The sequence below is a fragment of the Brienomyrus brachyistius genome, chromosome 8 (assembly GCF_023856365.1).
Source record: "Brienomyrus brachyistius isolate T26 chromosome 8, BBRACH_0.4, whole genome shotgun sequence".
NCBI classification, from domain to species: domain Eukaryota; kingdom Metazoa; phylum Chordata; class Actinopteri; order Osteoglossiformes; family Mormyridae; genus Brienomyrus; species Brienomyrus brachyistius.
In genome coordinates this window covers 29,511,115-29,523,756 of record NC_064540.1, presented here as the reverse complement: position 1 = coordinate 29,523,756, position 12,642 = coordinate 29,511,115, and the positions used below count along the sequence as shown (strand labels likewise).

The window sequence follows — 12,642 nt, the reverse complement described above, 5'->3', positions numbered from 1 at the left end:
CTGATGCGCTGCCCTCCGTGGTTCCCGTTCCGGCGACCAACGCACTGCTCCCCATGGTTCCCGTCCCGGCATCCGATGCGTCACCCCCTGAGGTTCTGGCAGCTGACACTCTGGCCCCCTAGGTTCTAGTCCCTGCTCTGGCCCCAGAAGTTCTCACCCTGGTGGCCCCTGCACCACCCTCCATGGTTCTCATCCTGGCAGCCCTTGCACCACCCTCATGGTTCCCATCCTGGTGGCCCCTGTACTGCCCTCTGTGGTTCTCATCCTGACGGCTCCTGCACCGCCCTCTGCGGTTCCAGTCCTTGTGGTACCCACTCCTGCGGTTCCAGCCCCAGTGGCCAATGTGCCACCCTGTGAGGCTCTAGCTCCTGTGGCCGACGTGTCACCCTCTGCGGTTCCAGTCCCGGTGAATGATGCGCCGCCCTCTGCGGTTCCAGTCCCGGTGAATGACGCGCCGCCATCTGCAATTCCAGTCCCATGGCTGATGCTCCAGTGGTTCCCATACCGGCAGCTGACGTGCCGCCCTCCGAGGTTCCTACACTGATGCTCTGGCCCTTGTGGTTTCTGCTCTGGCTCCTGTAGTTCCTGCTCCAATGCCCGAGGTCCCCACATCCTAGGTTCCTGCTCCAGCACCTGAGGTTCCTGCTCTGACGCCCGAGGTCCCCATGCCTGAGGTTCCTGCTCTGCCTGTTCCTGCCCCGCCTTCCCTGACCCCTCAGCCGCAGCTCCCCTGGCCCCTGACCCTTCGACTACAGTGCCCTTGACCCCTGACCCCTCGGCTACAACTACCTGGGTCCCTGACCCCCCGACGGCAGTTCCCCTGGCTCCTGACCATCCAGTTCCAGTCCCCCACATTCCTGACCCTCTGGTCCCAGTATTCCTAGTTCCTGACCCTGCTCCCATGTCCCCGGTTTCCATAGCTACAGTCCCTGGTCCCAAGGTAGTCCCTGATGGCTTGACCACTGCTCCTCCCTCCTTGATGGAGCTGGAGTGGGATTCGTTGGGGATTACCCTGACTGTTCCCTTTACACTACTCCGGTGAATCACCGCAACCACCACCTCATGGCGGATCTTGGCCAGGTTCCCGTCTCTTGGTCTCCCAGAAAGGGAGAGGACACCGACGCTGGGGTCAACTCCCTGACTCGCCTTTGCTTCCCCAGGCTCCAGCTCGGCGATCACCCTCGGCTTCTGTGTTGCCTCTGCCTGCCGCAGCTACGGTTCCCTCCTTCCCTCCGCCTTCCTCATTACCTTCTCCACCAACCCCTTTGCCTTCCTCCTCGCCACTTTCAGCCCCTGCTCTAGTCTTGCGGTCACCTACTGCTCCGGCAGCTTCCACCTCACGCCCACCGAGAGTCCTTCCTGCTCCCCATTTCCCCTTGCCCTTTGCTTCTTCCTTGCCCCCTATGTTTACTCTCCGTCCTGCTCCACCATTCTTCCCTTCTGGTTCCTTTGTGCCCCCTGTGTTTGCTCTCCATCCCTCTGTGCCTTTGTGCCCTCTGTGTTTCCTCCCTGTCCCTCTGTGCCTTCATTCCGAGCTGGTCCCTATGTGCCTCCTGTGGGTGTGCCCCCTGATGTTGTCCCCTTCCTTGATGTTTGGTTCTGTGTTCCCGTCCTTGGTGTCCCTCTTCGTGTTTGCCTTTTGCGCAGTTGTTCTCTGGCTTCTTGTATTGTTTGTCCTTTGTACAGTTGCTGTTCCCTGTGTCCCATTGATGTTGTCACTTGTTTCCCCCACTTTTGTGCCATGCCCCCTCGTTAACCTCGTGTGGATTCACTATGTTTATCAGCTGTTTCCTGTTGCTGCCATTAGTTCAATGTATTTAAGTCTGCGTTTAAGTGTGTTTCCCCACTCCAGTCATTGTATTGTCAGTCTGCGTTCGCTTACCTTCCATTTAATTAAAACCCAGTATTTTCCCGACTCTTGGCATCCTGCTCTTTTGTCTGTGCTCCGTGCATCGTACTGCGAGACACTCTGCAGCATGCACAAGCTCAGTTATAAAAAACACCGGCTCAGGCACTCACAAGTTTAGATACGACAAGTGACAGCTGAGCATCTGAGGAGTTATAAGAATCATCAGGCCTGAACGGTCTTCTCGACTGACATTGTGTTAAGTTGTAGTGATTTCCCAACCTCTGAACCGAGTCCTACGTAGCAGATCCGTGGATTGTAATATCGACTGAGGCGAATCCGGTGTACTCCACCATCTGGGATTAACTGGAGTTCAATTATAGCAAGAAAGGTCCAGGATTAATCTGAATAACAGAAATGTCATGACTAAAACATCCGAAAAAGTCTTTAATTAAATTGGAGATGGTGGATTTTCTTGAGTGGACAATCTTAGTGGTTTTACGGATGTTATTTAATTTATTTTATTTAACTGAATTCTGAGTCACATCCGGAGGATTGACACACCTACAGAAGTTAGTTGCAAGTGTAACTGACTTGTAAGTATGTTAATGTTCAATGTAAGCATATGTAGTACATGACAAATGTATTGTGTGTGATGCTGTCATGATCGGCCGAAATCGCTGAGTGAGTGAGTGGTTGTTCGGGCAGGGAGACGGGCAGAAAGCAGGCAGACAGGCGGAATACGGGCCAAACGGGGTTTAATGGGAGAACAAGGACTGGGAAACATCTGACGCCAACTAACATCAATGACAGACAAGGGAAACACGCAAGACCAGGACTTAAAATAGGACAGGACTAATCAAAGTAATCGGACACAGCAGGAGACGATCAGGGAAGCACACGTGGGTAATCGGGGGGGGGGGGGGGGGGCGTGGCACACACGAGGAGCGGACGAGTCGGGCATCACAGATGCTTATGGAGCTTGTTTTTTGTCCTCCTACCGTTACCACTGCCATATGTTTCGTACCACTTTCTGAGCATATATGATATTTTTATTTTGCACCTTATTTATTTAAATCTTTTATCGATTATTCCAGAGCGTACGGGGAGAAATAAGTTATTGCCAAATTCAAACCATAGAACATTATGTATGTTATTCCTGTTCTTTTTCTTCATTCTTTTATATATGGTTAAACGGTGTGAAAGAAACCAACTAGACCCTCTTAGTGGTCTAGCCGATAATAAAGATCCCCAATAATTAAAATATATTTTTTGGTGGCATATGTCTCCCTATCCCACGCCGATAAAAATCATAAACATGTACTAGTATATTGGACAGTAGCTTATCGGAGGCACAAAAAAGATTAGGATAAAAAGAACTGGATGTCTGTGCAGAATGATTATAGCTTTGCATTGTAACTTTCACTTATAATGAGAATTAATTCTTTTTCTTTCTGTCTGATTTTATCTGAAATGCATTTTTTATGGAATTTTGGCTATACATATTTTTTCATTGAATAGCGACAATATATTTCTATAGGACCACCTGTAATTTACATCAGAACACAGTAAAGCCCCTTTTCTGAGTCTACAAAGTACAATGTTACCATATTAGTATATTCCCACAAATCTTCACACTAGAAGTTGATCAATTATTGGCCTGACCGATTATTGGTGCCGATATTTAGCATTTTTATGGCTATGGGTATTAGTAATTTTTTCCAACAATAAAATAAATATATTTTTTAAAAAGCACTGCTTTGTCTCAAACATGCCTCTCACTGCCTGTACTTACCACTCTGTGGTCTACAGCAATGTCCCACCCACCACACCATCTGATTTGTCAGGCATCACGAATCCAGCCAACCAACACAGAAAATTGGAGGCACTGAAAGTTAAGTTGTGCTACTTGCAGAGCTCAAGGGGCGTGGGATCTCTATGGAAACCTCAAGGGCCGTGGGAAAACTTTGACAGAATAAATCCTTAGTTATTTTAATAAATATGCTTTTTCAGTAAATGTTTGTTTATGCTCATGCGCACAAACAAACATTCCAGGGGTTTACGCACTTCTGCTGCTATAGTCCGAGCGTGTGTTTATTAATTATCATTGGTCAAATGCTTTATATCACATTTTATACTTATTTTAAAACAGTAATTCTACCAAAATTTTTTAAATATTCTTGATGTATGTTTATACATGCCGCTCACTGGCTCCTACAGCCATTAAATACAGCAGTGTTTGTCCGGGCCGACTCCCCTGTAGACCATTGGCCCTGGATGTATGTTTGCATAGCATGACATGGTGCCACCCCCTCCCCATTAGACCAGTGGTGCTGGATGCATATTTGCATAGCATGATATGGTACAGCCTACTCCCTTGTAGATCAGTGGTGTTGGCTGTATATTTGTATAGAATGATATGGTGCCAGGGTGGCATGGTGGTGCAGTGGTTAGCACTGTTGCCTCACACCTCTGGGACCTGGGTTCAAGTCTCTGCCTGGGTTACATGTGTGTGGAGTTTGCATGTTCTCCCCATGTTGTCGTGGGGTTTCCTCCGGGTACTCCGGTTTCCCCCCACGGTCCAAAAACATGCTGAGGCTAATTGGACTTGCTAAATTGCCCGTAGGTGTGTGTGACTGGTGTGTGAGTGTGCCCTGCGATGGGCTGGGCCCCCATCCTGGGTTCTTCCCTACCTCATACCCATTGCTTCCGGGATAGGCTGCGGACCCCCTGCGACCCAGTAGGATAAGCAGTTTGGAAAATGGATGGATGGATAACATTTTTTCCAAATTGCTATAGTGGACAAATGCTTCTGAAATTGTTTATGCATGTTTTTTAAAAACTAATATTAATTGTTTTATAATAGTAATTTAGTTCATTGTATAACTGACACTTTATTATGTTTTATTTATATATTTAGCTCAATGATGTTTTATAACAGTATATTTAGCATAGTAGCAACATGTTTGCTTAACTGGCATGATTTTGATAGTTGTCTTGATAAATTTATTAGTATTTGATTTTTGCTTTACCAATATGCATTATAAAATGCAGTTAGCAGTGCCCACTGCATGCTCCAAGCGATAACCACTGAAGTAGCTGAGAAGAAAAACAGCTCAGCAGCTACATGTTTTAAGAGCAGAGATTGTAGATAAGGTAAAAAGTCATCTAAGGTGTGATATCATGCAGCCTATCATGCAGTTGAATTATTATTCAACTGTTTATGGTAGTTACTTAATCCATCTGTTAAGGATGCGGGGAAGAAAGGACACTTGTGCAGAATCAGGAGCGAAGAGCGGCTTTATTGGAGATGCAAAAATTCAGGGATTGCATTGATAGCGAAAAATAACTGTCGTTGCTAATTCCAAGGCGACAGACATAAAATGTAGTCAAAAACAGGCTGGAGTCGGGCGATGTGCATTGGAGATCAGAGGGCTTAGGCAGGTATATGGTGGTTGGTGGACAGGCAGGAGTCGGGTGATGAGCGTCAGAGATTAGAGGGGGCAGACAATTCTCGGGGTCTGTGGGCAAAAACAGGGTGCAGGTAACCAAGCAGATAAACAAGACTAAATGCTTGAATTCAGGACTGGCCATGAATATCTCACATCGAGAGTGGTTTCAGATCAGGCAAACTAAAATAAGCTCCACTGATTAAACTGCTAGGAATCAGCTAAGAGGTCAGACTGCCTAAAAACTGGGAAAACCAGACAAGCCAGTTGAGAAGCATGTAAACCGTGTAGTTTCCCACAGAGGACGAGGAAGGACAGATTATACATGCTGCTAACGCTCCACGAATGTAATCTTCTATGGCCTTTTTCTCGGGTGTTGAGAGGGAATACAGACACCCCCTGGGAGGACTGGTACTTGGTAACAATTCAATGGCACAATCAGAGGGGTGGTGAGTTGGAAGGGAAGAGGCACGGGACTTACTGAACATCAGTTTAAAATCGAGGTATTCTGGGGGAACGGTGGTCAGGTTCAGGTAATCCTCTTCCATGAGGGACTGGTCGTGGGGCAGACAGACAGTGTAAGAGGCATGATGGAGACCACCTCATAATGGTACCTCTTGACAAGTCAATCTGAGAGTTATGTTGCTGTAAGCACAGGTGCCCCAAGACAAGGGGTGCCTGAGGTGACTCAATAATATATAACGATATATTGATACAGATATATTGATTGACACATGATACAGACAGACCCTAGCCATTGTCTGCCGTTGTCGCTCAGCCTGAGTTAGCTTGGTACAATTAACCTGCATCGGCTCAGGTTCGCACCCGAGGGGTTAACAGGAAGAAATTTTTGTGTCCGGGGTTGTTCCTCCCTTACGCATCGTTCTCTCCGATGTTGGTAAATCTGGGTATCAACCCTAATCACCAAGCTGACTAGCTCGTTGAATGAGTCAGGGAACTCACATGTGGTTAGTTCATCCTTTATGCCCTCGCCCAGTCCATTGTAAAAAACATCAAACTGAGCTTGATGATCCCATCCACTTCACATAGCCAGAGTATGAAACTGGATGGCATATTCAGATACGGACCGGCCCTCCTGTTGGAGCTGTAATAACTCCCAAGCAGCCTCTCGTCCCTGCTTGGACCGGTCAAAAATTTTACTCATTTCAGCTGTGAAACTTGAAAATGCGGAGCAAAAGGCAGCACCAGAAACCCAGGCTGGAGTCGACCTCTCCTGAGCAGGACCAATGCAAAGGGTAATGACATAGGCTACACGGGATTGTTCGGTAGGAAAAGCAGAAGGCTGAAGCTCGAAAACCATGGAGCACTGGGAGGATCTGCAGGATCCCAGATCCCCTGCTTTATTGCCCCTGCAAGGAAAGATGGGGTTCGCTTGCTGAGGGAGAAATGAATAGTGACTTGGCGATACGGGTAAGTGTCGTTGAGAACTCAGTCAGTCCTGTATTAAACGACTCAAGGGATTCTCCAGTTGCTGATATCGCAGCAGTGTGGTGCCCGATTTCGGGGTCTGGGGGCAAAAACAGGGTGCATTTAACTCATGGCTGAGTTTGTGTTGTTCCTAAAACTTCCGTTTTGCAATAACACCAGTTGACTAATAACACTAGTTGACCATGAAATATCTAGCAGGGAAGAAGTTTCACAAATGGATTTATAGGTTACATCCTATGAGAATACCATGCTCTCACAAATATGACCCGTCGCCACTAAATGAGTCTTAAGTCGCACTGGTAGAACTGCACCCATAAGACTCATTTCATGGTGATGGGTCACAAATATTTGCAAATCTGATTGTGCATGGATAGGTGCTTTATTTTATATACATATAGCAAAGGGTCTGATTGAAACACCTGAATTCAATGATCGATAGGTGTGATCCAGTAGTTTTGTCCATACTGTGTTTTATGCAGAGCTTGTTGTACATTAATCATTGCATGATATATTTATATGTTAAATTTGTAAAATCACATTTAAATAAAAAAACCATACACCATATTTTCATGTTATTTTAATATTTTTTATTACTTTACTTATAGAATTAGAACCACAAATGGCAGCTACCACTTGTTATTTTCTGTAATCATTGTACATAGCAGAAAATAATTATATTTAAGTTGTACTGTGACGTTTCTTTAAAAAGATATTCAAGTGTGTTAAATCAGCAAGGATAAAAATATCTTTTGGTTATCTGCTGACTGTAACTGATACGTATTGAAACGGAAGTAATCTCCTGCTCAGGGAAAACTACAGCACTTGCAGTCATCCACATAGACTAGGCCAGGCTGACATCTGTGAAGGTAGGTGTTCCCAAGGAAGCACTGGAAAAAGGTTGTCTGATCAGCTGGATTAGGGTACAACCCATCGAGCTTCCCAGTGCAGAATGAAGAAATTGGATCTCTGGTGGTTGTGGGACGAGGAGGTATAGTTGGCTTTGGTGGAAATCCTGAGAAAAAAGAACACGTTTACATGACTACAAATCCATTTCTCCATCTATTTTCAAGCCAGGACAAAATAAATCATAAGGTGGTGATGCAACTAGGACCATACATCAATCCACCACAGAAAGGTCACAGACTGTCAACGACACATCTTTGGAATGTGTAAGAAATATCCAGAGAACACAAAATAAAACACAAGGGAAACATGCAGACTTTGGGGATTCATAATAAAGAAACTGGTTGTTAAATGTCACAACTCAACATACAAGAACAAAGCCACCTTGAACCCTTTGTAACTGATTTATAAATAAAAATTATAAAAGTATAAGAAACTCTATTCTGTAAGTTACTCTGGAGACAAGCATTAAGAAAAAAAATCACTTTTAGCTGTTTACCTAGAGAGTTGCGAAGATGGTTGACAAGAGGATACTGCTTTTCAGCACAAAATTCTCCATGAAAGTCATCCATGTCCAGACTCCAGACAAAGGCCCCACCAAGGTTGTGGTCCCTTAGCCACAGGACCTAGGAGGAAAAATAGATCATTAAGCACTGGCCAAAATGCAGCTACATATTATATCATTATAACAAAGTTATCTTAATTCAAACCTTATTCGAAAAGCTTTCCTGGTTATCATACCCCACCCAGGAGTCACTTTGGACAGCATAGGGTACTTTCTGGTCTTCAATCCAATGAACTTCGGCAGCTTTCAGGAATGAGCACACCTAAAAAGAAGACAAATATACAAAAAATATAAATAAAAGTGTAATGCATCCATCTTCCACCCGCTTATGCTGATCAAGGTCATGGAAAGTCTGGAGTGTATTTCAGGCCAATACAGGGAAAACAGATGAACTCAATAGACAGGTAGAAGAACTGGGATTCTAACCTTTAACCCTAGAGTTGTGAGGCCATTGTTCCACCCACCGAAAACAATTTCTAATTCTATAAAAGCATCATACTCAGGCTAAAACGAAATTATTTGTTAATTATTGTTCATTGCAACGCTATTTAATTTACTTGAAGGTTATGCCATAATTACCTCATAATATGACCATAAACCTGCATCTCGGGTGTAGGGTCCAGCAGAAGCTGGCCCATTAGATGGAGCACCAATGGAAGTCATGGAAGAGGTCAGATGGAAGGTCCGACCAAAAGTGGGGAAACCCATAAGGAGCTTCTCAGGTGGAGCTCCATGTTCAATCCAGTACGTAAGAGCTGAGTCCTACAACAGAGTGTGTGCATATTTAATTGTCCTATGGTAAATTATTGATATTGATTTTTATGGCATAATTCCTTTGTTTGCTCTCTTGTGATTTCATTGGATCTGATTTATACTTTTCCTTACAATGTTATAGCCAATGTAGTTTCCTTGATCATGTGTGCTGTGGTAGAGAGGGCTGTTGTGTCCAGTGACTTTTTCCCAGTGTCCATGAAAGTCATAAGTCATGACACTGATGAAGTCCAGCTGGCTGCATTGATATAGGGAGTTGAAAATTATGCTGTTTGTTGTAGTTAACATAGATTTGCTTAACAGACATCTTAGGGACACAAGATCAATATATGTAAAATGGAAAGCTTTGCTATATTTACTGTATATGAACTGAAGTAATTTAATTTAATTTACACATGCAGTAACAGTACTAATACAGGTCCTTGGCTAGTTTACACATCTGTGTTATTTTTAATTATTGTTGTTTGACAGTTATCTTTTTAAACAATCACAAAAAATGCACATTTGCCGCAGTGACCCTGAATTAAATAATGGATGAGTGTGTGGCCAAATAAACCTGATTCCAATTCTGGAGGTAAAACACTGCACAGCTTTTAGTTTAATTCCTCAATTTATAGGTGTACATCTGTGAATAATGATTATGATTTTTGCAAACTGCAGCCTGGTTCTTCTCTGTTTCTCATTAATGAAGGGCTTCTTCCTTGCATTATGGGACTTCTAGGTGCCTGGTACAAACTGTCCAACGAATGTACCTTACACCTGCCCATGTTTCCCATTTCTTTTAAATGTCACTTGATGTCATGCTCCAATTCCTGAGCATAGCAGTCATCTCTGGCATTAGAAAGTCGCTTCTGCTCTTTCCCTGGCTTGTTTCTGGTTGTTCCCAGTGACTCCTGCTTCACCCTATTCCTGGGTACTGCTTTCTTAAAAATTTTGAACCTTGAAGTATCCTGCTGCTCAGAGAAGCCTTCTGTCAGTATAACTACAATTAAACCAGGATTTAAAAATGCAGATTTGGTTAAAAATACAGTGGTCTCTTAATTTTTTTCAATGCCTGCATATCATACTTCAGGGTTTTGATGAAGCTCTTTGGATATTATTGAAATTGGTTTCATTTAAATTGTCATTTTCTCCCTCTTTGTCACTGAATTACCAAGCTGGCAATTCAAGATGGATGTTATTTCTTACCTTGATATATTGGATATCTCATATCCATGTTCAATTGTGGAAGATATAGATGCTACTTTGGCGGATAGCAGGAGCCTGGGCAATTTATTCTCTCTGCTCTCATTTTCAAATGCATTTTGGAGCTCCTGCAGGCAATGCATAAAAAAATAGATGCACAGCTCTTAGTAAATGCTGCTTTTATCCATCATGCAGAGATAGATATAAAATAATTACTTCAAAGGGCTAGCTGATAGCACAAAAGTTAGGTATGATAGCTTACTGTCACCAAGGCTGTGAATTTCAACTTATCCTCAGGGGGGCTTCCCCCCTGTCCTGGGAATTGCCAGTCCAGATCAAGCCCATCAAAGCCATGTGTCCGTAGGAAATTGATACTTGAGTCGATGAAGGTATGACGGTTCTCAGGCTTGGAGACCATGCTTATGAATCTAGGGAAGGTCAGTTATAATAAGTGTCTAATGTGTATGTATAATCTATAAATATATTGAAGAATTATTAGCCACAACACTTACGGACTTATTCCATTCACCCAGCCTCCAACTGACAGCAGAGTTTTCAAATTAGGATTTCTATGTGGAAAAAGATTAATTTAAAGCAAAATGGGTTAATGCTTAGTATAATCAAAAATAAGTCTTAATTTTAATACATATAAAAACATTTCATTTTTGAACTCATGATACTTACAGATTCTTCTGCTGATTCAAGGACTTGTACAGTGTCTCATCATTCCATTCAGTAGTTTTAATCTGGTTGTCATTGCCAATGGTGGCAAGAGCATAGATAACATGGGTGCAGAGGAAAGGGTCCACATTTTCCGGTGTGAATTTTCCACTTCCTGGTCTATATTGTGACCAGTTTGTAAAATAGCAAACCAGTTTGGTGGATGCAGCTAAGGAAAAATCTGGCTTTAGTTAAATAGACCTTAAATATAAGCAGCAGACATTTAAAAAAGGTAAATTAATTGGATAACCTAATGGAGAACATAAAACAGTTATGCTGTTTAACAGTCCCTATGCTACATGTTTCAACTGAATATGAATTTATCCAAAAACTTAAAAACCTATTTAAAATTATCCTAATTAAAAAGACCTGAAATGTGAATCTCAAGTATCAAGTATTTTTGTTACTTATATATATATATATATATATATATATATATATATATATATATATATATATATATATATATATATATATATATATATATATATATGCGTGTGTGTGTGTGTGTGTGTGTGTGTGTTATTTTTAATTTTACACGGCATTTTCTATGATACATGCTTACCTATAGGCAGCACAAAAAGAATGCCTAGACCTAGAAAAATAGAACAAAAACAAAGCTTCAATTTCACACCTATTTAATAGAATGAAACATCATATCTTTGATTAGTACTTACCTGCCAGTACAATAAATCGAACCATTTTTCAAGCTTTGAAGTCCAACAACACCTAAAAATATAAACTTAATGTTTTAAACTTAGTTTGAAACATTTACCCAAATCAAATGTACAAATCGTTTTCACACCTCACTACAAAGATATATATATATATAAACATGTATTTTATATATACAAAATGTATATATACAACGTACATTTCAAAGGTGTTTAATTCAAGACACTAACCAGTTTGCAAATAACATTTTGTTTCCAAAATAAATATGCTTAGTTTTTTTGACAAATACTGCAAAAAGAAAGTTGATATACTGAATATTTATTTCCACATTTTAAATTGGCTGAACATATTTACCTGGAAATACACCACACATTGCAACACTTAGAACAGAATGAATAGATTTATACTCCGTTGATAATGTTTGTGTACCTATTTGATTACCTAATAACAATACATATCAAAGTTCACTTGATAAGTTACCAGTAAGAAATATTAAGATATATCAATCATTAATAGCACAACAGCAATAGAAAACCAATTCTCCCAAATGGCACCACACTCCTGTAAGTTAAATTAAAAAGTTTACTCTAATAAAATCTAATAAGCTGACTCCTTTAGATTCAAAGGAGCAGTGACTCTATTTCAAAAGTCCTTTCAGTTTACCAAATTCCTTGCCGCAAATAGTTATAACCCTGTTAGAAATAGTGAGTCCAGGAACTCTGAAAAAAATGAGAATATAGCATCTGTGGAGGGCATAGATTGACTGGATAACCATGAATCTCATCTAAGCATTCCTTTTCACCAATGTCCAATGCCTGCAAAACTGAACCTAAAGAAATAACCTGTTTGTCAGAAAATGGATAGTCAATTCAATTCAATTTTTATTGTCATTAACACAATGTGCGGACAACTTCACCAGAACATGTGAGACATCGGGGGATAGGGGAAGTGAAGGAAGGGAATATACATAGATAGGGCATACATTACATACATTTTACATAAATTATACATACATACATAAATTACACATACATGGCATACATTATATGTAAATTATTCATACATAAATTAAACATACA

At 41.8% G+C, this 12,642-nt stretch overlaps 1 protein-coding gene across 1 annotated transcript; it reads right to left on the bottom strand.

The window, feature by feature from the left end:
* Window positions 1–7,308: 7,308 nt before the first annotated feature.
* On the bottom strand, window positions 7,309–11,993 carry chia.1 (chitinase, acidic.1). Its single transcript, XM_049022562.1, has 12 exons — window positions 11,918–11,993; window positions 11,566–11,617; window positions 11,454–11,483; window positions 10,853–11,057; window positions 10,681–10,737; window positions 10,431–10,596; window positions 10,172–10,296; window positions 9,098–9,221; window positions 8,792–8,974; window positions 8,358–8,474; window positions 8,147–8,273; window positions 7,309–7,756 (listed from the first exon to the last, which is right to left on the bottom strand). The coding sequence occupies exons 2-12, from the start codon at window positions 11,588–11,590 to the stop codon at window positions 7,548–7,550; spliced, it is 1,368 nt and encodes a 455-aa protein (XP_048878519.1). The 5' UTR covers window positions 11,591–11,617; window positions 11,918–11,993; the 3' UTR covers window positions 7,309–7,547.
* Window positions 11,994–12,642: the final 649 nt, after the last annotated feature.

What these genes read in the sequence shown, in the direction of transcription:
- chia.1 (XM_049022562.1), bottom strand. Translation starts at nt 11,590, where the DNA reads ATGGTTCGATTTATTGTACTGGCAG. An exon ending in TGGGTGAATGGAATAAGTCC is followed by an intron (nt 10,597 to 10,680) that starts GTAAGTGTTGTG and finishes GACCTTCCCTAG; the next exon opens with ATTCATAAGCATGGTCTCCA. An exon ending in ACTACATTGGCTATAACATT is followed by an intron (nt 8,975 to 9,097) that starts GTAAGGAAAAGT and finishes ACTCTGTTGTAG; the next exon opens with GACTCAGCTCTTACGTACTG.